The sequence below is a fragment of the Lutjanus erythropterus genome, chromosome 4 (assembly GCF_056507025.1).
Source record: "Lutjanus erythropterus isolate fLutEry1 chromosome 4, fLutEry1.hap2, whole genome shotgun sequence".
Classification (NCBI taxonomy): Eukaryota; Metazoa; Chordata; class Actinopteri; order Lutjaniformes; family Lutjanidae; genus Lutjanus; species Lutjanus erythropterus.
In genome coordinates, this window is record NC_139320.1 from 24,065,712 (window position 1) to 24,091,618 (window position 25,907).

A 25,907-nucleotide genomic window follows, 5' to 3' on the forward strand; every position below is an offset into this window, starting at 1 on the left:
GACAGGCAGGAGGGAACAGAAGGAAAGACAGACAAAGAGACAACATGGGCTGTGAGCTTATTTATAGATTCACATGTGTGCACCGACGAGCCTCTGCCGGCTCCTCCAGCGGGGCCTCATGCTGCGTTTCGTCCTCAGCATGACTGATTGATATGACTCATTTACTGGCTGCAGAAGGCTGTTACGACCAACAGGCTGTGAAAAATTAAGATATCCTAATGAGAGGACCAGATAAGGCGCACAGCACAAGTTTGGATGATTCGATCTGATTATGACCATAAAATGCTGTCACTCCTAATGGATAATGTTACAAAAGCCCTCTAATTTAACAAGCACCCTTCCCTCCAGCTACAATAGATTGAGATGTAATTGAAACAATTAGAGGCGGAGGAGGTAGAGGGCTCGCTGGTCGCAGCTAGGATAAGAGAAGGCGATGTGGAGAATTCTCCGGCATCCCTCTGCTTCTCACAGCTCTTCAACTTGAATGACCCCACAGTCAATTGTGCCGATTTTTTTTGTTTCTATTCCTCCATTTATTTTAATTGAATGAAAATATCAGTCTGCACAGCTCTCTCCTCATTAGTTTCAGGGGAAAAATCCATTTCTGGTACACATACTTTGCTCTGTCCATCATACTGGAAACACTTTCAATTAACATGACTTAATGCAATTCAGGCTGCAGGCCGGCGATGATGGACTCCAGCTTGTTTATGTAAACATGTCATTGACTTCATCGGTGGCCTGTAAAGGCCGCCCACTCTCTTTGACCTCCTCGACCGATGGCACTCCGCTCTCACCTCCTTTAACGGCTGCATTTTAGCCTCATCCTGCTTTTATTACCTAATTGCACTCTGAGGCCTCCATGTATGGTGTTAAAGGTGTAACAGCCTCACTAGATGTCCACAACAACTCTTTGCTCTGTAAATATATATATAGATAGATAGATATATAGATAGATATACTTCCTCATATTACAGATAAACTGCACTAAAATATGTTTCTGAAAACAATGTAGGTGAGAAATAGGTGATGCAGTAACATAATCTTGAGCCATCATTGATTAACACCGACAGTCTGAGGTGAGTTTTGGGAGTCTCTGTTGGAAGCCGGAGCCAAAATGGCAGCTGGCCGGTTCCAATATTTCTTCTGTTACGCCTAAACAGTACACAGTGTTTCTGAAAACATTTTAAGTAGGAAACAGTGTGATAATATAATCTTGATCCATATTTGATCAGCACTGGATCAGCTGAGTTTTGTGCGCAGTGTGTGTTCAGATGATACTTTCCCCCTCAACTTTACTGAGTAAACAAAGCGTGCATTTGTTTTAGTCCAAGATGCTGGTGGTCAACTGCGACCTCTAGTGGCAGTGAATGTTGCACACAGCACCTTTAAATTATTTGGACAGAATATATTTTCCATGTGCAGGCTGCAATACTGGCATATAATAATGTACGAAACCTTTGTAGGCAGTGGTATATCTGCTCTAAGCTTGTATTTGTGCATAATTCCCACAATTTTCAATCTAACAACAGGCTGTTCTTAAAAGAGTGAGTCTTATTTTGGCTCCTTGTCTAGGAATGACCTGCAGACTCAATCTGCTCTCCCTCACCTCTCTAACCAACAAAAGTCAGCTGAGATTTATATTAGAAAATGCTCCTGTGTGCATGGGCATTAGTCTTTTATTCTATACTATTTGTCACAGTTTGTATGTTTTTTTATTGTAAGTAATCGGTGTGCTCTCGACATGTAACTGTGCTGCCTTTTGGTCAGATCACCTTTGAAAAAGAGTTTGCATCTCAACTGGTTTTTACCTGGTTAAATAAAGGTTACATAAAAAATTAAAATAGGTGGTGGAGGCTTCTCAGCAAACCTTTTTTTACAGTAGAGCTGTGAGGTGAGCTGAGGAGTGTCTTTCAGCTGAGCGAAGCCTCCGGCGGAGACATTTGCGTGGGCAAAATTCATTAATTTCCCAAACTGTGAAATATAGGCATTAGCTTGATCCATGGGATTGAGAGTTGTTGCACACCTTCGTTCTCTGCTCATCTCTGGGGGCGGAACTGTATGTGTGAAGAGAGGATGTCCCCATAGCAACGCAAACTCAAACACATTTCCAGTAGTTGTGTTTGCGGAGACTGGAGAGGCAGGATGCCGGGGCCAGCCACCGAATGTAAAACAAGAGCTTTACACTAAACACATCTCTGCCTGCGAGTCCTCCCCGGCACCATGTGACAGCTGCAGAGAGCCTCTTGAATCAGTCACAGCGTGTCAGTGGCAGCGAGATGACCTCATCCCGCGCTGTGCTGAGATTTTTTTTTTTTTTTTTTACTTTATTTCTGGCTCTGCCTAATTAATCTGGGCACTCTGGTTGGCTCCTGACAGCAGGCTTGTAAAGTAAGATTTGTGCACTGCTCATTATCATTGATGAAGTGGAGTGTCAGTGGTGCCAGGAAGCTCGGCTGGTCGGGGCTGATGTGGGTGAGCTGGTGGTAGGGAAGTCGTCAACCCAGTCACTCCTGTCTGCGCTCCGACAGTCCCACTCCCAGATTAATTGCTCCCAGACCACTTTTGCGGTTGAATTGAATTGTAATGATTCATAAGGAAGTGTAAAGTGTCTGATTGTACGTGGATGTGGAGGCGGCCGGGATGATCTCCGGGGTATATCCTGCAGATTCAGTTGTTAAGCTTTTATACTGGTGAAAAAAATAAGCCTGCATTTAGAGGATCTGTTTATTTTCAGCTGCCGTTGCGTTTAGCTGCAGGAGTGAAATTTATTTTTAAACTTTGTATTACTGTTGGATCCATATATTAACTGCTGGGCTTCAATTTTTGACCAGGATGCTGCTAAAACATCCTCCTTCAACAAGATACTTTTCATTCAGAATGAAACCTGGTAAATATGACACATCTCACTTCATTATTAGGAAATTTGATTTATTAACTATTCATGACATTAATATTTTTCACACTTGTGGTTATGTGTGGGTGTCTCCCTGATGTTTTTCTAATTTTCAATCAATTTTCCAACCTTCATTCATATTCCTCTGGCTGCTCGAAAGACTTTATTTTTTCTTTCGTGTTTCTCATTACCAGTGTACCAGTGTTTCCACCAGGGTATCTGCAAACCCCGCTGGCCCACCGGGCATAAGCATTGTGGAATTTTATTTTCGGGACGGTGTATTTTTAAGATGTTTTATAACAACAGTTGCAGTGACGCAGCTCGGTTAGAAACAGATATAGATGGAAGTCAATGGCAAGAGACAAATCATTTTGTCATCCCATGTGAATTGTGTCATTAAAGTTGCATTTTAATTGATTTAATTTGAGAAGAAAATATTTGTTGGATAAATTATTCATTTACAACAAAACATTAGCTAATAATATTTTAACATCCCAGTCAGCTCCTAACACTGACTTAATGTAGGGCTCAATGAAATCTGTTTTTTTTTTTTTTTTATTCTCAGTTCTGCAATCTCAACTGTGATTGCGTTATCAAAGAAACTATAGCACTCCAGCTTAATGCTGCCATCAGTCTGTTGCTGGCCTCCACCAGGCCCCTGCTAAAACACAGACACTTAGTCGACTGATACTTTGCCACCGGACCGAACTTTGCCGTGAGAAACCCTGAACAGTATCACTGAATATAGAGTTTCAAGTGTATGTTTGTTTGTGTGTGTTTTGTTACATGTCCTCCAGGTTTCATTAAAAAAAATCTCACGCCAAATGACATGCTTCCTTTTTTTAAGCTATAAATTAATTTTTTTTTTTTTTTTCTTTGACTGTATGTACATTTTTGCCTTCTGATATATTGGGGAGGACTTTATAAACCTCTGTTTGCTCCCATGATCCTTTACATATCATTTTATTTTATTGTCTTTTCCCATAATGTCTTCATGTGTTTTAAATCAACTTAAAATTTATTTAAATCTAATCTATCTCTGTTACATTAAATGCACTTCACTGAGTTTTGAACTGGTTATAAAACCAACGTCTCTATATGACCTACATAAGCAAACAAGAGCATCAGCGAGAAGATTGGCTATTTCTGTAAAGTTATTCTTAATTACTGGCCACCAGGTCAGATTCTCCTCGAAATCAGATGAAACAATTTATGGCGAGCAGACTGAATCAGCCATCGCTAATTTCAAGCTTAAAACGTTTTCAGAAACATAGTTTAGAGCACCGTTTAGTTGTAATGTGAGAAATATTGTTCCTGTCACCATTTTGGATCTGGTTTCCAATAGACTCTCAAAGCTCAGATTAAACCAGGAAGTGTTACTCGAATATGGATCAAGATTCTGTTACTGCATTTCCTGTTAGAGCCCAAACAATAATTTATTGGTCATCTAATATAGTCATCCCAATAATGACCTATCATTGTTATATAAGTCTTTACTGTGTCTACAGTATATCAGCATATGTTGACCAATATGTGCAGATATGAAAACATTTTATAAAGAGAACAAAATGCAGATTTATTTCTTTGCTTCACAGGCAGCACTTTGTGTATATCTGATCATTTTTTCTTAGTTTGGGTTTAATATATATACATATATTTTGCTTTGTTTGTGTTTTTCTATATAATTATTACTGTTTCAGTGACCTGATATCATTTTGGGCAATGAAGTTTATTGTTCATTTCTAAAATGTACCGCTTCCACTACATATCTTTGTCACAAATGTTAGCCACTTTTGAGGGACCTTTGCAAAAAGAGGTTATTTATGTAAATAATGTATAATCTGTATATTATGTGTAAAGAATATCAGCCAATATATCAATATCAGGATTTTTTTCACTCCAGTTTCGGGATTGCAAAATTCAGCGCCATTCAAGCACTGTTGCCTGTTTCCCACTTAAAATATTAACATGTTTTAGTGTACCATTTAGCTGTAATATGAGAAATATTGTGCCCTGGCGGCTGCCATTTTGGATCTGGTTTCGATGGAGACTCATGACACTCGCAGATAGCTGTAAAATAAGAAAGTTAGACTGCTCACAGGACAGAGAAGCTCAGATTACAACACACACACAGAGAGTGTGACTGAGAGCAAATAGTTGTTTACTGATATCCAGAGAGGCTGAATGTCGTCTATTGCACCTTTAAATATTTATGAATAAATACAGTAAGAGACAGTCAAAGTTAAAACAGTTTAATGCTCAAAAGCACAAGCAAATGAACGAAAAAAAATCAAAGCAGTGTTTTCTGTCAGAGTAGTGCTAAACGGTGCTTACACAAAATAATTATGTTAATTCTAAAATCCATTTACATGGAACAAAAACAGGTGGACATGAGATTAAACCTGCCAGCTGGGGTGGTAAAACAAACTACGTCAAAGCCTTCCTGTTGACTTAAAATGCGATTTAAGGAACAATCCTAATGTTTGTTCGGACGTGTAAGCTCCTCGGCATCGGTTTTGATGTCGAACTAAAATCAAAGAATGGCCTGCGCGGCTCAGCTGGAGGATCTGAGGCGGCTCGCTGAGCTCAGAGGGAGCTAAAAGGTGTGAGAATTTGTCGCACATGTAGATGACAAGTGCCCGGCTGAGGTTTTCCGGTGACATTGGCAATGACTAATACGGCCACACAAGGCTGAGGTGAAGAGGAGCAAACGTGAACACATGGTGATATATAGAGCGGGATAGCCTCTATTTAGGTGGACCAGCCAGTTCATCTCAGACGTATTGATCGGCACAATTTACTCTCTTTACTCAGAGGATTATGGCTCTGTAGAGTAATATAAAGGTTTCCTGACGTGTCAATCAGCTGTCACAGCCAATTCCACCGAGCAGACTTCAGCCTGTCACTGAGACGGGCTCGCCAACTCCCCCACCAATCAGACAGCCTGCATGTCCATCACCAAGGGTTCTCGCAGGGCAGAAACTCTCCTTTTTTCCCACTCAGGGATGATATTGATACTGTGGTTCTCCGGTTCTGTCTTGTTTATTAAATCAGCTCTGTGCCCACGACTGTCTGCGTGGTTTTTCTTTAGTCTGAACTCTGCTCCCATCTGCTGCTGGAACTCTCAGTGATTAGGACCCATTTTAGTGACGGCACTCTGAAGAACAAGAGTGCTAACTGGAACCATGAAGGGTTCTACGGCCTGTACCCGTACGAGAACCCTGTTTGCTTTCAGGTAGAACCATTAATAAAGCGTACATTGGGTCTCTCTCACAGGGTTCTACATAGAACCCAACATGAAGCATTAGAGCTAAAATCATCTGTGAAAGATTTCACCCCCCAATGAGAGGTTTATTGTGTAATGGTTCCACCCAGACCCCTCTCTGGGGGTTCTATCTAAAATTTTTCTGCCTTCTAAGCCTGGTATCTAGAACACACCCAGGGCATTCTACTGAGAACCATTTTATATTCCAGGGTTTCATCTAGATCCAACCAAGGGGTTCTATCAAGAGCCCGTTTTTATTCCAAGGGTTTTATATAGAACACACTAAGGGGATTCTGTTTAGAACCTTTATATATTCCAAGGGTTTCATCTAGAACCCCCCCCCCCCGTAGGGTTCCTCTGAGAACTCTTTTATATTCCAAGGTTTCATCTAGAACCAACCAAGGGGTTCTATCAAGAGCCCTTTTGTATTCCAATTGTTTATATAGAACACACTAAGAGAGTTTTATTGAGAACCTTTTTGTATTCCAAGGGTTTCGCCTAGAACTCACACCCAGGAGTTCTACCAAGAACCCTTTTATATTCCAAGGGTTTTATTTTGAACCTACCCAGGGGGTTCTACTGAGAACCTTTTGATATTAAGGTACAAAGCACCCTTGGCCAAAGAGTTCTTCAAGGATTTCAACAATCTCTCAACGGTTTCTTTGGATTAAAAACGTTCTTATTGGAACCCTTAGTCTTCCAAAGACTCTTTGACGAACTCATTCTTCTAAAATGAAAGCGAGTGGTTCTGGGCGGAACCTCGGCCCTGCAGAAAGAACCTTTCCGAACCCTTGTTTCTCAGGGTGCACACAGCAGAAGTGTGTGGGCAGATGTGGATGCATGTGTCGGTGGCCCCCCGTTTCCGTCTGACCTCTGGAAACGACTCCTCTGGCAGAAAGTGTGCATGTAGGCCGGCCGGTGGCAGGGCATTGATTCCATGGTTGGATTTATTGTTGAATCCCAGCGTTTGGATGAGAGGCTCTGACCTTGCCCATCTCAGGTGGGGAGAGCTGATGCCTTACTACCCATGGGCTGTAGTGAAGTTATTAAAAACTCCATTACCGCCATTCAAAGGCAGACATAACTCACAGTGCGGATATAGAGATGTCAAGACAGAGATTGATCTGAGAAAGAAGTGTAACCCAGAGAAAACTTAAGAAAGGTAGAAAGACTGCCAGAGCTGAAATACTGAGCTTTAGACATCAGTCAGAGCCCGAATGGATCTCTCAGTTACACATCTATCATACCCTTTTTCAATAAGCCCTCTCTGTCACTCTATAGATCCTGAAGGAGTTAAAGGATGAGGACTGGGACATAGGCAACATCATCCACACACTGACCAACAGGCGCTATGGAGAGAAGTGCATAGCCTATGCAGAAAGTCACGATCAGGTGGGTTATTTTCTGTAAGATCCCTGCTTCATATAGAGTCTGCATTATCTCTCCATAGGTAATATAACATAACCCACCTCTCTATCCAGGCTCTGGTTGGGGATAAGAGTCTGGCCTTCTGGTTGATGGACAAGGAGATGTACACCAACATGAGCTCCCTGACTCCCATGACGCCAATCATCGACCGCGGCATCCAGCTGCATAAGATGATCCGCCTCCTCACGCACGGTCTGGGTGGAGAAGGCTACCTCAACTTCATGGGTGAGTCACCGCGGTAACACACACAGAATCTAACCCTGCAGTTAGAAATTATACCGTGAACCAGAATAAATAATATTAAGCGCTCATTAAGAAATATTTTATTACCCTTGTTATCTGCAGGTCAAGAATTCCCATGGTATATTTTAGTGTTAAAACAATTATGATAATTCTTCACTAATTTGAATCACCCAGGAAGCAAAAACACCAAATATTCCTCTGTTTCTCTTTCCTACTTTTTCTGTTTTATATCATTGTAGCTCAGATAGAAATAAATATGTGAGAAATATAGTTTATTTAATAAACTATTTATAATTTTTGCAAGTTGATGTCACCTTTGGCTCTAAGAATTGTGACGTGTTTATTTTCTGACATTAAACAGTGTAAACAACAAATATATTAACTAAAAAAAGCAGCTGACAGATTCATCTGTAATATATATAAGAATTGTCTGTTGCAGCACTAATATACTGTAAATATGTCTTTGCGTGGATGGATTTCATTTGCACATGTTCCAATGAAAACATTCAGACATAGAATTAGCAAAATGCAAAGTATGTCGCTCATGTGTGATAGGGAAGGCTGGAAACTAATATCCCTGTCGATTCAATGGAAAACAGTCAAAACTGAGCACGATTTTTGAACCATTGACCCCCAGAAATATTTTGAGCCATCTGAAGCCGTTAATCTCACTGTTCAAAAACCAAATCGTATCCTAAAGGTAGAGTATATAAATTCTGCCACTAGGGGTCCCTCACATTAAAACAATAACAAAAGATGTAGTTTGATGACGTCGTGAAGTGGTGTGGGATCATGGGAGTTTTTGTCTGCACTGTTAAACAACCAGCCACAGCTGATGAAAATCAATCTGATGTAACTCAGGCAGAACGAGGTGACGTCAAAGTTTTAATCACATTATGTTTAGTCACATTCGCCGACTCCCTTTCTCACTCTCTGAAGAATCTGACATATAAAGGATGCACCTGAATCTGAATCTGTTACTCAAGAAAGAACAAATAATGCAATAAAAAAACAGATATTTCTTACTTAATTTTAATATTATAACATATTGTCATATTAATATATCTGTGTAATATTCTAGTACTGTGAAGTGCAGTTAACAAATCTAAAATGTAAAATTATTCCCTTAAAATTAAAGATTTTTTTTACATATTTGTACTGTGAAGAGTTTCTGCTTCCAATGCAAAATGGAATCTTTCAATTTGTCAGTGTGACCTCTGGTGTAAACCACACCCTCTTTTGGTCTTCTATCCGAATACAGAAAAACAGAGACAGATTAGTTTGTTGGTTGAACAGATACAGATAATGACGTCTCTGTGCATCATCTCTGTCACTCCGTGTTTTCCTGTAGATTATAGCAACTAGCAAGACACGGCTACCAGGAAACACTGTTACCTTCAATAAACTGCTGATTTCTCTGCATTTGAACATGTATATGTTTCAACACATGTACACCCCTTCACAGAACTTATAACATATATATATGTTTTTTTAGACATTTTAATGCAGAAATGTTGCATAATGCAGCTTAAGTAGCTGTTGTACATTACTAAAATATTAATAATGAGTTTGATTGATTAGTATATCTGTGCTGACTAGTCAGGGTTGCAGCATTTAATCAATAAGAAAACTGATCGTGCACAGCCCTACTGTATAATCATGTTGATTCAGCTCTATCTTTCCTATCACATATGACCCAACATACCACTGCTGCACCACATCACAGGACATATGGTTTTATCATACGTACAGTAATAACAGCAGGTCATATTAATACATACCATGTGACACTGACCAGTCAAGAGCCAATCAGGGTCGTGATCGTGAGGCAGCGTCCGTCTGTTTGCTTCATTTTTTATTAAAAGAGCGGTGAGGGGAATCATCCCCTCAGATCCCCCTCATGTACTGTATTCTTCCTGAATTTGAACCTCTCCCCTCAGGCTGACACAACGATCCCCGAGCGTTCACCAAACAGATACAAACACGTTTATTCCTCTGTCCATCCAGTTCCTCCACGGCCAACACGCTCAAACAGGCCTCACCATAAATCTTTAATTGATGAGCGATACATACCACTGCTGTCTTTTTGTGCTGTACTGTTATTTATTTTTGTAAACATCTTTATATCATCTTGCGTCACACTTTATAACAGTACACTAAAAAGACATAACAAGCTGTTCTTTGTGTGAAATCAGACTAAAACTAGAAATAAATCAGAAATAAATTAGACCCTTATTAGCCTTTATTAGAGGATAATTAGAGACACGTTACAACAGAACTGTACTGTAAACTAAATTGTATTATTCCCCACTATTAGACCTTTAATAGAGTTAATTAGAGGTCAATTAGAAACATATTATAACAAAACTGGGAAATAAACTAAAGTATATTATTTCCTATCGTTAGACCCTTATTAGAATTTATTAGAGGGCAATTAGAGACACATTACAACAGAACTCTACTATCAACTAAAGTAAAATGTGTCCTTAATTACTCTCTAATAAAACCTCATAATGGTCCAATAAATAACACATTATTTCTAGTTTTTGCATAATTGAATCCAACATACAGTTTGTCTTCTTAGTGTGCTGTAAAATAGTGCAGTTTTTATTTGCTTCAGGGTTTGTTTGCTCAAACAGATTTCAAACCAAGATATCTTAATTCATGACGGTGCAAAATATCTTGAAGCAGCCCGTCTTACTTACTTTCCATTTGGGGTAAAGTGCTCAGTTATTAGATTTGTTGCGTGTCTTTCGTGGATGCGTCTCTGGAGTAGCTCGCCCACCAATGAGTCGAGCCTGATGATGAGCATCAAAGGAGGCTTTTGAAGTGGGGTTGACATTAATGCTCACTTTTCCGGAGCTGATGGTGAAATACAGGACAAAAGATGTCGAAGATCACATGGCTTCCTTCCTTCCATTTTTTTTTTTTTGTCAAATGGATCCAATTCTCAGTCGCTGTTGAGACGCTCCTCGTTTTCAACACATCATCTGAGCTGCGGCGTGGCTCTATCGAGGCCTGCTGGTAAAGATAATAAAGTGATAATTAATGATGCTGGAAGTTGACCTTGGTTGGAGGGAGTGCGTCTCCCCTCGATGTGCCGCTCTCCGTCTCACTTGTGATCCACAGCATTTTAGCTCCACCTGGTGACTAGGTGATCCGGTCAAGCTCCGAGTCCAAACAATCAAAGCGTGTCTTCAGTGCCTCTTCGGATTCGCTGTCACTCAGTTTTAGCTCTGATGTCTAGTTTTAACTCGAGGAGAAACACTGAAACACCCTGTGAATTTCTGCTAAGTGGATTGATGTGTGGGGGGGGAAAGAGGCACAATCAAAGCAGCTGTTCTCGACGGACAGTCATAACAGGGCAGCTCGTAATGAGCAGCGTGTCAGAGGACTGACCCCATGTGGGCAGCTGAAGGACAGTTGATAGTAATTATATCTGATTCTCTGGCTAAAGTATAGCTAAAAGGCACACTTTTCTGTACTCTTGGTGCTTTGTCTCTCATGGATTTTCTGAGCCACCTTTACTCTCCACCAATCACTGCAGCATCGCAGTCATGAGGAGTGAAAAACAGCACTTGAAAAGTCAATTTGACAGCGATTTTATTAAGTCAGCCGGTTATATTTTGTGAGATAAAAGACTAAAGCAGTTGCTCTCTGGCCATCGTAGCCTTAAGCTGCAGATGTTTTGATCGTGGGATAATCGTTCATATATTTAATTTGCATTGTAAATAAATCTGGGATAATTTTTGTGTTTTATATTTGGTCATAACTAAATTTGGGAAGTTATATTATATCATACTACATTCAGAGTAGGGAAATATGAGTTTTACTTATACCTACTCCTTTTCAGGAACTGTTACTCTTGTTTTGTTTGTTTTTGACATCTGTTGTAAATAAAGTTTTGGCCTCCTTAAATGTATTCAGTAAGAAAAGGACAATCTTCAAGAGTTTCTTTCACATGGTTGCTGATTTAGGCAGCTCTTGAACAGAGTATGAGAGTATAGTATAAAAATATAAATCTTTAAAGATGTATCTATAGAATCCATGTTGCACGTGCACCAGTCCTCTGGAAGAAAAAAAAAAAAAAGATTTAGGCGGCAGCATGCCGACACAATCATCAACGCTGAAGGGGGACAGGTCAAGTACTCAGGTCAGGTGACTTGATGGAAGATGGCGGTGTACACGGACAAAGACACTGACCATGAACTGAGTATTGTTATGTTTTTTTTTAAGGACAGTTTTATATGTTCTTGTTGAAAAATAATGACTTACGTTTCCACAGCTTTGATAATCAGGCATTAAATGTTTGTCTTCTGGAGGATCGATCGTCCAGATCAGGGTAAATTGGGGACAGTCGCTGACGGATAGACTCGTCTTTTGAGGCTTTTACTTTACAGGTGATCAATAATATAAAGGTGTGAAATATTGAGCGCTCTATATTTCACTTTTAAATGCGTATTATTGATTAATTTTACCAGTGTAAACATGTTTTCAGGGAATTTCCGTCAGCAGTTTGTACAGTTCAGGAAAGAGTCGGTGGTGTTTCTCCCTGTTGGAGACACGTGCAGCTTCACACGCACTCTGCTGCACAATTCTGACGACATTTTCTGCAGATTTTTAACAAATGGAGATGCTGCTTGTAAAACACAGAATATTATCAACCATATTACCATGTATTTTTTAATTAATGTATTTGTTTATGTGTTGAAGTGATAATTGTTGGGAGATGAGTGATTAATAGTTTCACCAAGTATTTTTTGCTCCATCTGCTCCACATTGAACTTTGCATTTTAGTGGCCTTTAGGTCGGTTTACTTTTCTAACAAATGTTCACACTTTCTGCTGGTGATGGGAAAAAATCTCAAACTTATAGCTTCTACTAATTTTTACTAAATATTTCTTCAGCTCTGCTTGAAGTTATTTTACATTATTTTAATGTACTGCATCCTTATTTTAGCTCCAAACCATCTTTGTTATCTTAAATGAATATTTTCTGTCACATTACAAGCAAAAAAAACATTCTGCAGATTTTCATTTTCATTTGGTCCTGCAGGGAAGATGGTTGTATAAAAAAACAGATAAGATGTTTATGGATCTTAATAGCTTGTTGTTTGTTCAAATATTAGATTTGTTTGCTTTTCAGTGTTGTTCAGTTTTGTCACTTTTTTTTAAAAACTCTGTATACAAGCATGAAAGAAAGTAGCTTGTTTATAAAATGTTGTAAAAGTCTGAACATGAACTATTAAACTAAGGGGGGATGTTAAATTTATACCCTAAATGGGCAATGCATCCTGGGAGAAAAAGAGTCCAAATTAGAAAATAAAGGTTGTAAATAAAGGTAAATTCATGAAAATTTGAAAATTTGAAAACGTGTGCTCGTCCTTTTAAGGATTATCAAAGGGGCTTTAACTGGTTGATGCATCGCACTCCTGCAGATCAAAGAGCTTTAATCTGGATAAATAGTTCAATAATAAAAGAGCGTGACAGGGACATGCAGCTCATTATAAGAACTCACTGTATTTATTAAAGCCACGTCCAGTTCACAATTAGCATGAATAGAACCAGAGGGCCTGTATTATTTTCATTAATATTTTGTTTTAATGTGGATGACTGTCTCTCAGCAGCATTAGTAATTTATATAAAACATGTACGATGCACTCGGGCTGAACACCATGCAAAACAAATTATATTGTGATTATTTTGAGATATGAGGTACGAGTTTAGTCTGAATGGTAATTTTTGCATTTAAATGGTCACTGAAAAAAAAAAGAAAATTTTTGCTGGAGAATTTGATCTGTAGGCATCTGTCGCACCACAGTGCTTAATTTATAATAACAGTATGTTTTGACACATTTTGTTATTATCAAAAGATTGTTTCTTCAATTTGGACCAGGCCTTATTGCAATTTCCATATTTTGATTAATAATGCAGCCCTGATATGAACTCTATATTTAACTTTGTACTAAGTTTGTGATCACGCCTCCCACTGGCTGCACATTGTAAATCCTGGCATTTCTATCTTCTGTATCAGACTTTTCTGTGTATTGTCAAGTAAACTAAATTGAAATCAGAGGTGGTAAAATGCAAGGTACTGAGATACTGGTATTCTGTGTATATATTTTCACTTTAAATCCAAACTATAGAATGTGTCTATAAATCCCTTCCCTGTCCTTCACCTGTCTTGATGCAGTCTAAGTGAAAACTTGTCTCTCTTTGCTTTGCTTTGTAAAAATCTGCCCTAATGGTGATCTTACTTCTCATCCTCCTGGCTGTGAGCAGTTTTTAACCTCCAGATCAAAGATTACTCCTCTTTCTGACGCAGTTTGCTCCAGTCTGGACTGGAGGCCTTTTATTACCAGTTTTACTGCAGGAGCTCATAGATACTCCATCACGTCTGTGGCTGTCCTCCACTCCCTCGGTATAAACCTTTTATGCATCCGTTAATTTGTCAGGTTTTGTGGGCTGTTGTGTCATAGATTTGGAGAAAGGACAAACTCTTGAGAAGTTTTACCAGAGCCACTCTAGAAAACTGGAAAACTACTCAAATAAAGTAAAATAAAATCTTCCTTCTTCAACAGTTACAGCTGATTTTGTTCCATTTCCTTGAACGTGCAGTAAGCAGATAGTTGAGTAGGGGATTCACAAAAATTCCTGATTTGATTTGACTCTTGATTTTGGGCTCATGAGTCGATTTTTTTTATTTAAACATATATATATATTTAGCACTGACAGTTGTGTCATTGTTACAGATTGATTCCACCAGGCATGTGTCGCATTATGGCTGCACCACATCAGCCGGAGCTGAACGCTGCCATTCTACACAATGCTTGTGATTCCTCAGCGCGTCCAAGAAGCGGTACGCCATTACATGCCAAGTCTATTTTTGACAGATGCTGCATCAATTTGCACAGAACAAATGGAGCAGTCAGGAAGTCAGACACAGAGAAAGTGGAGAAAAATCTGGTCAGCTTTCAAAATAAATGACCCTGTGCAGACTCACTATCATGAAAACAGACAGAAAAGAAACTATCTAACTAAGCAACCTACTCATCCATGGTAGAAGCGCAAAAGACGAGAAAAGTAGAAAACAAAATGTAAGCAAGTCAGCATAATCGGGTAATCAGGTTTAAAATGCTGCTGGTGGGGGATTCAAACTGTGGTGCAGACGTGCCGTGCCCAGTATAATTAACCAGTTAGACTACTGAGTCTTGACTTGTTTAAGTCAATAGATTATTGGTTTTATGCACTGACAGCTGTCAGTCGTATTTTCAGATTCTCCTTTAAAAAGTATAGCTGCAGGATACATAAGTATACGTAACACCTTGGTAAGCTACGCCTGTTGTGGTTGTTGTCTTTTGAGGTTTGCTTTTAGTGCTTTTGATTTTGATCCATTTTCCACATAGCTCATTTCAATTGATTTTCTATTTAGAACTGCAGCCGTAACACCTGATTGTTGAGTCTCATTCCCACGTTGTCAAATTACAGATGCTGTGGATTGGTGGTCTGAAGATTGTTGATTGTTGAGTTTCATTCCCAGGTCATGAAATACTCATGTTTTGGGACTGAGACTCAGCAATCAACTACATCACCGACCACTAGTGCAGCCAGAAAAAAAGAGTGTGATTGTGCATCAGGAAAAAGTGGATGTGCCACATCTAATTTTGACTACAACTCAGACTGACGTGCACCTCCACAAAACATAGAATCATCCTTTACTCTCTATATAAGCCTGCCTTCAACATATCCACAACACATAAACAACAACACATAAAAAGTGCTTCTGTTATTGTATATTCCAGTCTTTGATTGTTATTTTAAACACCGCAGTGCAATCATTCTTTACAAAAGCTTATCACATGAAGCAAAATAGAACTATAATACAACAGATAACCATAAAAGTTTGGACACACCGTCTCAGTCAGTGTTTTTCCTGTATTTTTATTATTTTTCTACTCTGTAGATTAATACTGAAGACATCAGAACTATGAACTAACATATATAGAATAATATAGTTGGCAGAAAATGTGAAAACAAAGCAAAATGTTTTTTTTATTTTAAATTTCTATGAAGCAAAACACTCCCACATGCAGTCCTCTGCTCTTGCAGTCACAGATTTAATAACATTGTTGTTCTTAAATATTTGATTGCAAGTACAGAAGACAGTGTTCCTGACTATTATTGCTTTTCATTGTTGACTCATGGTCTTCTCCTATGCCCCTGTTTGTCTACAGGTGTGCAAAAGTTTTTGCTCTTTAATATTTTAGATTCCTAAAAGCGGTTTCCTTTGATGACAGATTCGCACACTGTTTGTTTAATCTGATGTTTATGAAAATGAAGAAAAAATATTTAATCAGAAGGTGTGTCCAAACTTTTGACTGGTTGCAGCATTCCCCAAAATGACATTTACATGAAACTTTACTGGGAAACAGTCTACCTGTGTAAGCTGACGGCTTGGTCGTAAATGATTCAATTATTTTAAAGTCTCTATAAATTCCCTTCTATACGCCAGCAGCGAGAGACTATTTAGTCTTTCTGTGTGCATCAGTGCTCTGATTTGTAGCTGAAAAAGTCTTTACACTGACTGTTCAGGTGATGGGAAGAGCATGCAATTTGGCCTGGCATGTAGATTCATCTACTGCCAACAGATCTGAGAAGTTAGCCATGTCTGAATGATCTGATTTTGTCTCTGCAGGCGCCGGTGGTGAAGGAGTTGAGGGGGAGGGTGAAAAAGGGAGGAACATCTTCCTGGTCACCAGTGTGAGGTTTTATAAACCAGTGAGCTCTGTTCCATCTTGACTAGCAGCTAAAGTGTTATAGCATTAGCTGTGTAGCATCTGTTGTGTAGTTTATTACACTGCTAATCTCTCATTATGCTCGCTGGGTTCACAGTCAGCAGCCGTTCTCAGGCATCTTTTAAAAATGTGATTGATAGGCAGGCTGTGCATGATGAAAATAATTTAGAATATATTTTAAAATCAATTAATTAGTCATAATAAGATCATAATAGCTAAAGTTCCAAACAAAACATTTCAGTAGGGCTATAACTAATTATTTTAAAGTATATATCTTTTGCTTCATGCCTTTTATTTGATAAAGACGGCTGAAATGAAGACGGCAAAGTGAAGACGCCCTTCAGTCCACCAGCACCGGCACATTATTGGCTAAAGCCCAGACTTTCTAAAGCCTGAAAACAGAGCCAAGAGGGGAGGCAGAAGTCTAGTTTTCTCTCAGACCACTTGAATTAAATTATATTTAGAGGTTATTATGGAACGGCCTACGCCAGCTGTAAATCAGAGCCTGCAGAATTATTCAGACAAATAAGGCAAGCGCACAATTCAAACTTTAGTTTACCCCATTCTGTCAAGTAACGCTCAGTGGTGTGAAGAGCAGAGATATGGAAAGGAGACCACTGTTAAGGAGGCAGAGAAAGGAATATTGTTCTCTTTTGAGAAGTGCTGTCTGGCTGACTAAAAGAATGGTGCTATCATCTTTTGATAACAATAATAACGAATGAAACTTAAAAGTTTTCCTCTGAAGAACACAAAATCAGAAAAAAAGTTTCTTCAAAGACACACCGCACTGAAGTTCATCTCAGAGAACTTTCCAAAGTTCAGGCAATTGGGCGAGCATTAGACAAACGCTCAAGAAAACAGAGGAAAAAAAAAAACGAAGAAAATCAAGTAGATCTAAGATGACGTGCCGTGTCAATGGATCAATGAAGGGAGAGTCATTTAGTCAGTGCTGAGCAAGAGCAAATTGTTTGAGCAAGCAAATCAATTTGAAGTGCCTAGCCTCGAAAAACCCATTTATTTACTCATGACCAATAGCAAACACCACACAGCGAGAGGACAGAGGGAGCGTCCGTATTTGAGAGGCTGAGAGATGGATACTGTAAAGGATGTTCTGGTGTCAATGACATTAAAGCAGCGAGTGGCGTGGCAGTAATGAAACGCCTCAGTGGTTTTATCATTACATCAGCAGGGACAGAATGGAAGCGCTCGCACTTCCTGACTTTCAGGGCTCACAGCGACTTAAGATAACCTTGCAGATTTACAGTCTAAATTATTGAGCTAAAAACTTCTCCCGGCGCTCCGTATTCATGCAGCGCCGCAGTGCAACAGGCAGCCATTATACTGCGGCCTTGGACGTCGGAATTGAAAGCCAGCGCTTCCTGCTCATACATTTCAAACTGATAATCTGAGCTCACTGTGCTTTCAGGCTCGTGGTTATGGATGAACTGGGTGAACCCACCACCAGTAATGCGTATTTAACGTGCAAACTGGGAGTGGGAGTGTACATTAACACACTAACAAGAAATCAATCTAGCAAGTTGCGAATAACCATTGCATCATGTCTGCAGCTTCTTCTTCTTTTTTTTTGCACTGCATCTGAAACCTTCTGTGACACTCGCCTTCCCTTCCCCTCTGATTCCCTCATTGATCTCCTTTGCCAGAATCCGTCCGATGGAAAACACATTGATCCTTGGCTCCTTCTTGTGCTGCTAATTACTGAGGGGACTGTGTCACTGTCAGGCCCTTATCTGATGCAGGGCGCTGTAGAGGAGTAATGGGATGTGCCAGCTGAAAAGCTGTCTGACATAACCTTGTGTAAACATGGTTGCCCCCCATTAATCATATCGTTATTGGAACCACCGTAAATTAAGCATCAACATTAGCTAACAAACTTTTAGTTATGGTTTAACCCTTTAGCATGGCTGAAAAATCTTAGCACAACTTCTTGAACAAAAATAACTTTTTCTTACTTTTGTTCTACCCATCAATTTTAGTTGTCATGGTAACATTTTGCTTGACTCCGTCTCCAGAACCAACAGGGCAATCAGATGAGTTACACCTTTTATAAAACCCTAAACTAGGAAAACTACCTTTGTAGTCCTAGATTAGAAGTAGCTTTTTGTTTTATGAAACAAATTGTTGCACTTTTTCATTCAGTTTGATGCTGATAAAAACATTTGAATAAAATAAGTGTCTATTTTTATACCTACAAATGATCAAAGGACAGATTAGACCCACGGGATGCCAGTTGAAGAGACCTGCTTTACAGCTATGCTAGCTGTCCTGTGAGGTGTCTAGCCACAATGGTGGTGCTTTGAGCTAAATGCGAACTTTTAGCATGCTAACATGCTCACACTGATGATGCTAAAAGGCTGGTGTTAAGCAGGTGTGATATTTGCCATGTTCACATCTTAATTTAGTGTGTTAGCAAGCTAACATTTGCTAGTTAGCATTGAGCACAAAGTAAAATGTCATTTTTCTGCAGATAGTTAGTTAGACACCAAAGTTTTGGGCACAGTGAAATGTTGGCCAGATGAAGAAAAAAAAATAGTTGCTAAGAGACTTCAGTTTGAAAGGACAAATGTCAGTCTACTTAAGTCATGGGATCACCAGAGTCATTAAAATTATCCTCTGTTTTATAAATGTTGTGCAAAATGTTCTCCAGTAGTTGCTGAAATATGTTAGTTTGGACCAAAGTGGTGAAGTGATCCACTAACACTGCCATGCTGAGAGTCATGCTGCAAACCTTCATTGTTTTTCTTCCTTAAATGACAGCTGTGGTCTGTTACAAGTTGTGTTTTTGCTTTTGTAGTTTTGGCCGTCAGTCCTGTCTGTAATAGTAACATCACGCTCACCGAGTTAATAACTCCAGTAGAGGAAGAAACACAATGGAAGTCAGATTTTATATGGTCACTGTGCCTCATGCTTAAATGCACCTGCAACCCATCTGTTGTAAAGTTAATTTTTATGACCACACCCGCCCAACTGGTGGATAAATCACAGTGCCTGAGATTTAAACTGAGATCAGCTCATCATCAGTTGGTCATTTCAGCATCCCCGTTCGAATCTCCAACTTGCCGAATTTGTCATTTAACTAGATGTCTTTGGGGGTGTGAACGGGGCAGGACATTTGAGGATGTCATCTTGCGCTTTAGACGGTGGTGGACATTTTTCGGCCCTTCTCATTTTGTGGACTGAATGGCTGATCGATCGAGAAGAAAGAAAGTAATCGTTAGTTGCAGCCCTACTTTCTTTTTTGTTTTGTGTTAATGCAGCAATTTTATGTGATAAAATTTAAATGAAAATATTGTGGAAAAAACAGTCATAAATACTTAAAAGACTAAATCCAACTCCTTTGCTCCTTGCACTTTACTTTGCACCCAGATTAGGCCCCATTCAACTAGAAAAAGTTGGGTTAGAAACGCCTTAAACACACTTGCACCAGCAATAATCTAAATAAAGCCCCTAGCATCTCTTGCTCTGCATGATTTGATTGTACAAGAGGCTGTAAAAAATTTGAAAACCTCTAATGACTGCTTAAAAACATTCCTTGGATGCAGTATATCATACTGAAACTCCTTCATCTCAGATAACCGTGCCACAGATATATTATGAGACACAAATGATGATTTTATTTATGTGCGTATTGTGCAGAGAATCCATCATATTTCATCGTTATAGCGAATCCTTGCTATCTGGTTTACTTCAGCTGTGAGGAGGCAGAGGAAGGTTATTAACATGGTGATTAATGCAGGCATAAGGGAGGAACACTGCTGTGTTATCGTTGAGGAGAGGGAAATGATTACCTAATGGAGGTGTGTCCAATGTGTTTCTTTAAAGCTGAAATGAAAAGAAGAGTCAAAGGCTGCCACGGGCCGCTGAATCAACCTGCACAGGAAATCAATCATCTCCACTAGACTTTATAAAATAAAACCATTAGAAAACAGAAAGTAAATAAAGGCAAGAGAGGCCGGTGCAATTACGCTGTTAATGAAGTGTGGCTACTTTAAAAACTTGGTCTTACTTTATTTTATGGTACACTGATGGGACATAACAAGCTGTACTTCAAATGAGATAAGATTATAAAGAATATGTTCTTTATTAGACAGTATTAGGCCCTTTATTAGATTTTCTTAGAAGGTAATTAGGGACAGATTATAGAAGAACTGTACTGTAAACTAAAGTGTGTTATACAACAGTTCTGATTGGATGAGAGACACTCCATGAGTGCTGGTAAAACATCAGTGGGACTTTTAACTACATGTATCACTCTGCTTTACAGATGTTTTAATCCCTGTTAGCCTACATTAACGTTACATTGACTGACAGGTACAGACCATAGAGACAGGAGGTGTCTTGTACATGATTCAGGGTTTATCACGGTGGGATCGCTTTTTAATCTGACAAAGGACACAAAGTAAAATACAAGAACAGCAGCTTGAACAGCCTGTGATCTGTTAATCAGGAAAAATACCCGCAATTACATGCATACATGTTACCTTTGCATTAGTAGTTTAGCTTCTTAAATTGGCTAAAATAACGTGTCTGATATCGTAAAATCCTGCGGTTGATTTGTTTGCTTTCGAACCGCAAACAAACTGCACCAGAGTCTGTTTGGAAGCGGAACGAGATCCCAACATGGACATAAGCCAGAGAGATCAAGACGTAGACCTACACAAAGTAGCTAGCAAGCTAATGTTAGTGTGCAGGAAAGTGTTCGCGTTGCTTGGCAACAGTCCAGTCCAGTGGCAGAACTATTTGTTTTGGCAGAGTCAAAAAAAAAAGAAAGTAAATAAACAAGTTCTCGTATAATCAGTGTTGGGCAACTCAGAACGTGTAATGAGTTACTTTTTACTTATTGCCCCTTTAAAGAGTAATAACACTACTTTGCTTATTATTTGGTATCAAAAGTAATTAGTTACAGTTATCTTTTGTTGTATCTGTCCAGATGTCGGCTGTGGTTTTAAAAAAGTAGCTAAACAAACGCAAAATAATGACAATTACAACGGATGATAATCTGGTGACAGTGTGTCCCTTATTACCCTGTTAAGGATCTAACAGTGGGAAATAATACACTTAAGCCTTCTGTAAAATAAAGAAAGCACCAGGCTGTATTTGTGCTCAGAGAGAGATTAGGTAAATCTGGTATTTTTCTCTATAACCTCTGTGTTTTTGAGTGTGTGTATTTGTGTATGTCGGTGTGTGTACATGCCCTACCTGCCTCCATATGTGGCACACACACACACACACACTCTCAGAGCGAGCGGATGATGAGCAAAAACTTGTTGCTGCCGGCTCATTAATGGAAAAGTCCACACTTAAACATTTTCACACTGTTAAATGACCGTTAGCAAAATACTTTGCATTCCTGGCTGCATTTTATTTGTGCAGGTCAAGTGTGGGCCAACAGATGAAGTCACATCACGTTGAAATATTCCGAGTGCAGCGTGGAGTAACAGCTCCTTTATTTGCTCATTATTTTGCCCTCACTGTGTTCACGCCTGTAGTTCAGTTCCCTCAGTCTCCACCAAAGAACAAAATGATGCATGGCTTCCTGTTGGTTCTAGTCCATTTAGAGTTCACGCTGACTTATTGCAAACAAACTCAGAGTTGTAAACATAAAGTCACATGGACTGACAGGTAACTTACTCACTGGACAGTTTCTGTGACCTATTCTGCATCATCAGCACTACATGGACCTGCAGGGAAAATCAAAACAAAATTTATTTCAGTGACCAGCAGAAAGTGACGCTGTGCTTACTGGTGCTTTAATTCTTTACTTATTTTCCCTGGTGGTCACAAAGAGCTCACACAAAGAGGGATAGTTCGCCACGAGCAGCAGTTCAGTCTGTAATGTGACGATATTTGTAAGAAATAATGACTGAAGGGTGGAGACGGCAGCCAGAAATGAGTCATCTTGTACTGCTGTGTGATCAGAGGAATTAATTCGCAAAAAAAACCACAAAAAACAAAAAAAAACATTTTTTTTAGCTTAGCTTTTAAATTCATTCAACTATCACATATCCACGATCAGTGAGGTTACAGACCCAGAGCAACAGAAACTAATTTTTCAGCTTGCATTACAGGTTTTCTGCGGCTCATTAAAAAATCTTGTGAAGTCTGAAATCTGATAATCTGAATTTTAGGCTTCAACATGTCTTAAATATGATTTTGACAGGTCGGAATATGACGTTAACTTTGCTTTTATAAAGTTGCATTTAAAAAGTCTCTTTTTCAGTCTTGATTATGCTTTAACAATTACAAAAACCACTAGTGCAATTTGTGCAGCCTGGTCAGAATGTATTGGAGTGTGATGTGGTATGTGGACTGACATGGCGTTTCCTCTGGTCAAAGAAATAGCAGCTTCTAGAAATAATAAGTTAAAATTGTTTCTGTTGACATTACTTTCATCTACAATGGGTTAGTGCAGGTTCAGTGAGGTCTGGTTTGAGAACGTCACATTTAGTAATAATAATAATAATAATAATGATAATAATAAATTTGAAATCTCTTGCAAGAAAATGCAAGAAAATTTGGAACTTTGGGTATAAAGGCATTACAGTCGCACAGGAAGTCAGAAAAACATGAAGCTGCCCTCAAAGGCCACCAGCAAACGCCTGCCGTCACCCAAAATCGTTCTGTATTCACATTGGGAGCGTCACCAGCACAGCCTGTTCTATAATAACCCTACACCATTCGGTGCAGAGTTCATGTTGAATTGTGAATAAATTTATTTACTTTGCAAATAATGTCCATCATATCCTTCATATTTTTTGTCAGTGTGGGTGTGTTGAAGGTCATAAATTGCATTCATAATGATCAAAAAAAGGTCTTAACAATTCTAAAACATGTTTAACTTGTTGAAACCTGCAGAAACCCTGCACTGGTTTGGTCTTTGACATATCGCTTCCTAAAAGAGCGAGCCAAAACAGGCAAACACATCAGAGCGTGTTTACATCACAGTAAACAAGTTAACATGCTTAAAAAAATCCCAGATGGAGAGAGCTTTATTGTAGTGCAGTGATATCAGTGTTTTCACGTTGGTCTGCAGGGGTATCAGGCGTCATGGAGGGTTCATCGAGCTGATTTCTACTTTTGGTCCCAGTGAGCTCTTCTTCACTGATGAGCACATCTTCAGCTAGAGAGCAGGAACTAATTAGTGAGATCACCTGGTGCATGTTTGCTTAGAAAAATGGAGCTCAGATAAGCCAAAGCCAAGTTACACAGTGAATGTACATAATATACACACAAAGTTCATAGTGTAGTGTTCAGTACGTGACAACTGATTAGACAACGTCATGTATTACTCCACTGTGCAGATGTTTTAATAACCATTGCATTAACAGATTACAATGAACAAGGAGCGTCTTCTATTTATTTATTTTTTTTTGCAAGGTTTTGTGAACCTTTTGTGCAGAAAATCAGTCATTAAGCGTCTATTAAACTACCAAATACACCAAATTACTCACTCTTAATGGCAATATGGTTTAATAATATAAAACTCTTATTATTTAACCAATTGTTTCCTGTCACCTGCTAACTCTGATAAGTAAGCGATAATGTACAGTGAGCAGGTCATTATTGTAAATTATTACATGGCTTTGTTAAATACTCAATTCTGATTGGTCATTGACAGCATTCTAAGGTCTGTTATTTCTGTATAGCAGACTGTTGCTATGAACATGTTTATTAAAACATGAACTGATTTTCTGGATTATTCTGACACCTCACAACCCCAAAAACTACTGCACCTGGTAACACTTAATAATAACCATCAATGAAATGATAATTATGTGTACTGATTATTACTAATTCTGAAATTATTGGGGTTTTTTTTATCATTTGTTTGTATAAAATAAAATAATTAGCTCATAAATGATATATTGTATTATAGCTGATAAGAGATGATCAATGATTTTATTACACAGTTTGTTAAATACTTTTGATTTAATTGGTGAGTGACAGCATTCTAAGGTTTTTTATTGCTATATAACAGACTGTTGTTATGATGAACAGACATAGTTCTGGTCACAGACTCTGGAGGTACAGTAAAATCAGTCTTAAATCAGTAAAATAATTTTAAAAGTAATATTTTGTGTTGAATTATCTTTTTGGTACATAACCCTGTAACAGTGAGCAGGTCACTATTGTAAGATAAAGCCATACAATAATTTTAAAATTAATCTTTAGTGTCACACAAATGTGTGCCAAATATTCACAACCCCTTTGTTTCATGTCGGGGTCCTGCATCATCCTGTCGCAGTTTATTTCACAATAATGACCTGTTCACTGTACATTTTCCTGCTTAGTACATGATCACTTCCAAAAAAAAAAAATAAAAAGTTTTTATGGATCTAAAGATGATTTCATTGCTCCTCTAGAGTCTATGATTAGAACTGTGTCCATAGCAGCGGTCTGTTGTACAGAAATAACAGACCCAGATGAGTGATCTGAACTGTAATTCCCTGGTGATCACCATGTCTGTATTTACTTTGATTGTACCAGCTGACAGTTGCTTAGTAACTTTATCCCTTACATACACTGTAGTATATAGATGTTAACTTACCCATATTATATAAACTCGGTGTGCTAGGCCCAAAAACTGAAGACAAAATCCTACACAATCCCGAAACAAAAGCTCATCTTCTTATTTTGCCTGTGACTCACAAAACAACTGCGGCCTCGTGCCTTCAACCGAATCACAGCTGTGGTTATATTCAGTACAACAGCACTCCCTCTTCTGTGATTTTGCTTTAGTATCTGAGAAATCAAAAGTACTTTTCTGTTTTTTCACTAAAGAGGTGATACAAGACGTGGGCTGACAGATGTCAATCAAACTTCAGTTCAGAAAACTGCTGCTAATTAAACTTCAAGAGAAAGAAAACAGCTTTTCCAATTTGTTTTCTGAGATTTTCACAGAGCTTTTATCACTATCCAAAATTTGTTTAAAAAAAAAAAAGAAACAAAGAAACAAAGCTTGCAGCTGTGAGTAGCTCCACCGTTTCTTTTGTGATTTGCATTTGGGACATCAGAGTTGATGAACAGAGCGCTACAAGCTGATTTAATATTTCAATATCAACACACTGTGTTTTTAAAACCTGCCTGGGACACAACGCTGGATAGTCTGAATATCTGTGTAAGACACAGGGTTAGCAGGGTTACTTTATAAATGTTTCTGATATAATTACAAATAACATATTTAAAAAAAAAAAATGTAGTCAGTAACCTAATCCAAGTATTGCAATATTAAAGTAATGTAACTTTTTTTCTTTCCGTTACTT

At 38.7% G+C, this 25,907-nt stretch overlaps 1 protein-coding gene across 1 annotated transcript in view; it reads left to right on the forward strand.

Annotated features, from left to right (window-relative positions):
- The window catches only part of gbe1b (glucan (1,4-alpha-), branching enzyme 1b), a 167,279-nt gene that overhangs the window by 78,736 nt on the left and 62,636 nt on the right, over window positions 1-25,907 (forward strand). The window contains exons 11-12 of the mRNA XM_084717393.1: window positions 7,443-7,553; window positions 7,643-7,814. Of these exons, the coding sequence (XP_084573519.1) occupies window positions 7,443-7,553; window positions 7,643-7,814 (283 nt within the window). The remainder of the gene's footprint in view (window positions 1-7,442; window positions 7,554-7,642; window positions 7,815-25,907) is intronic.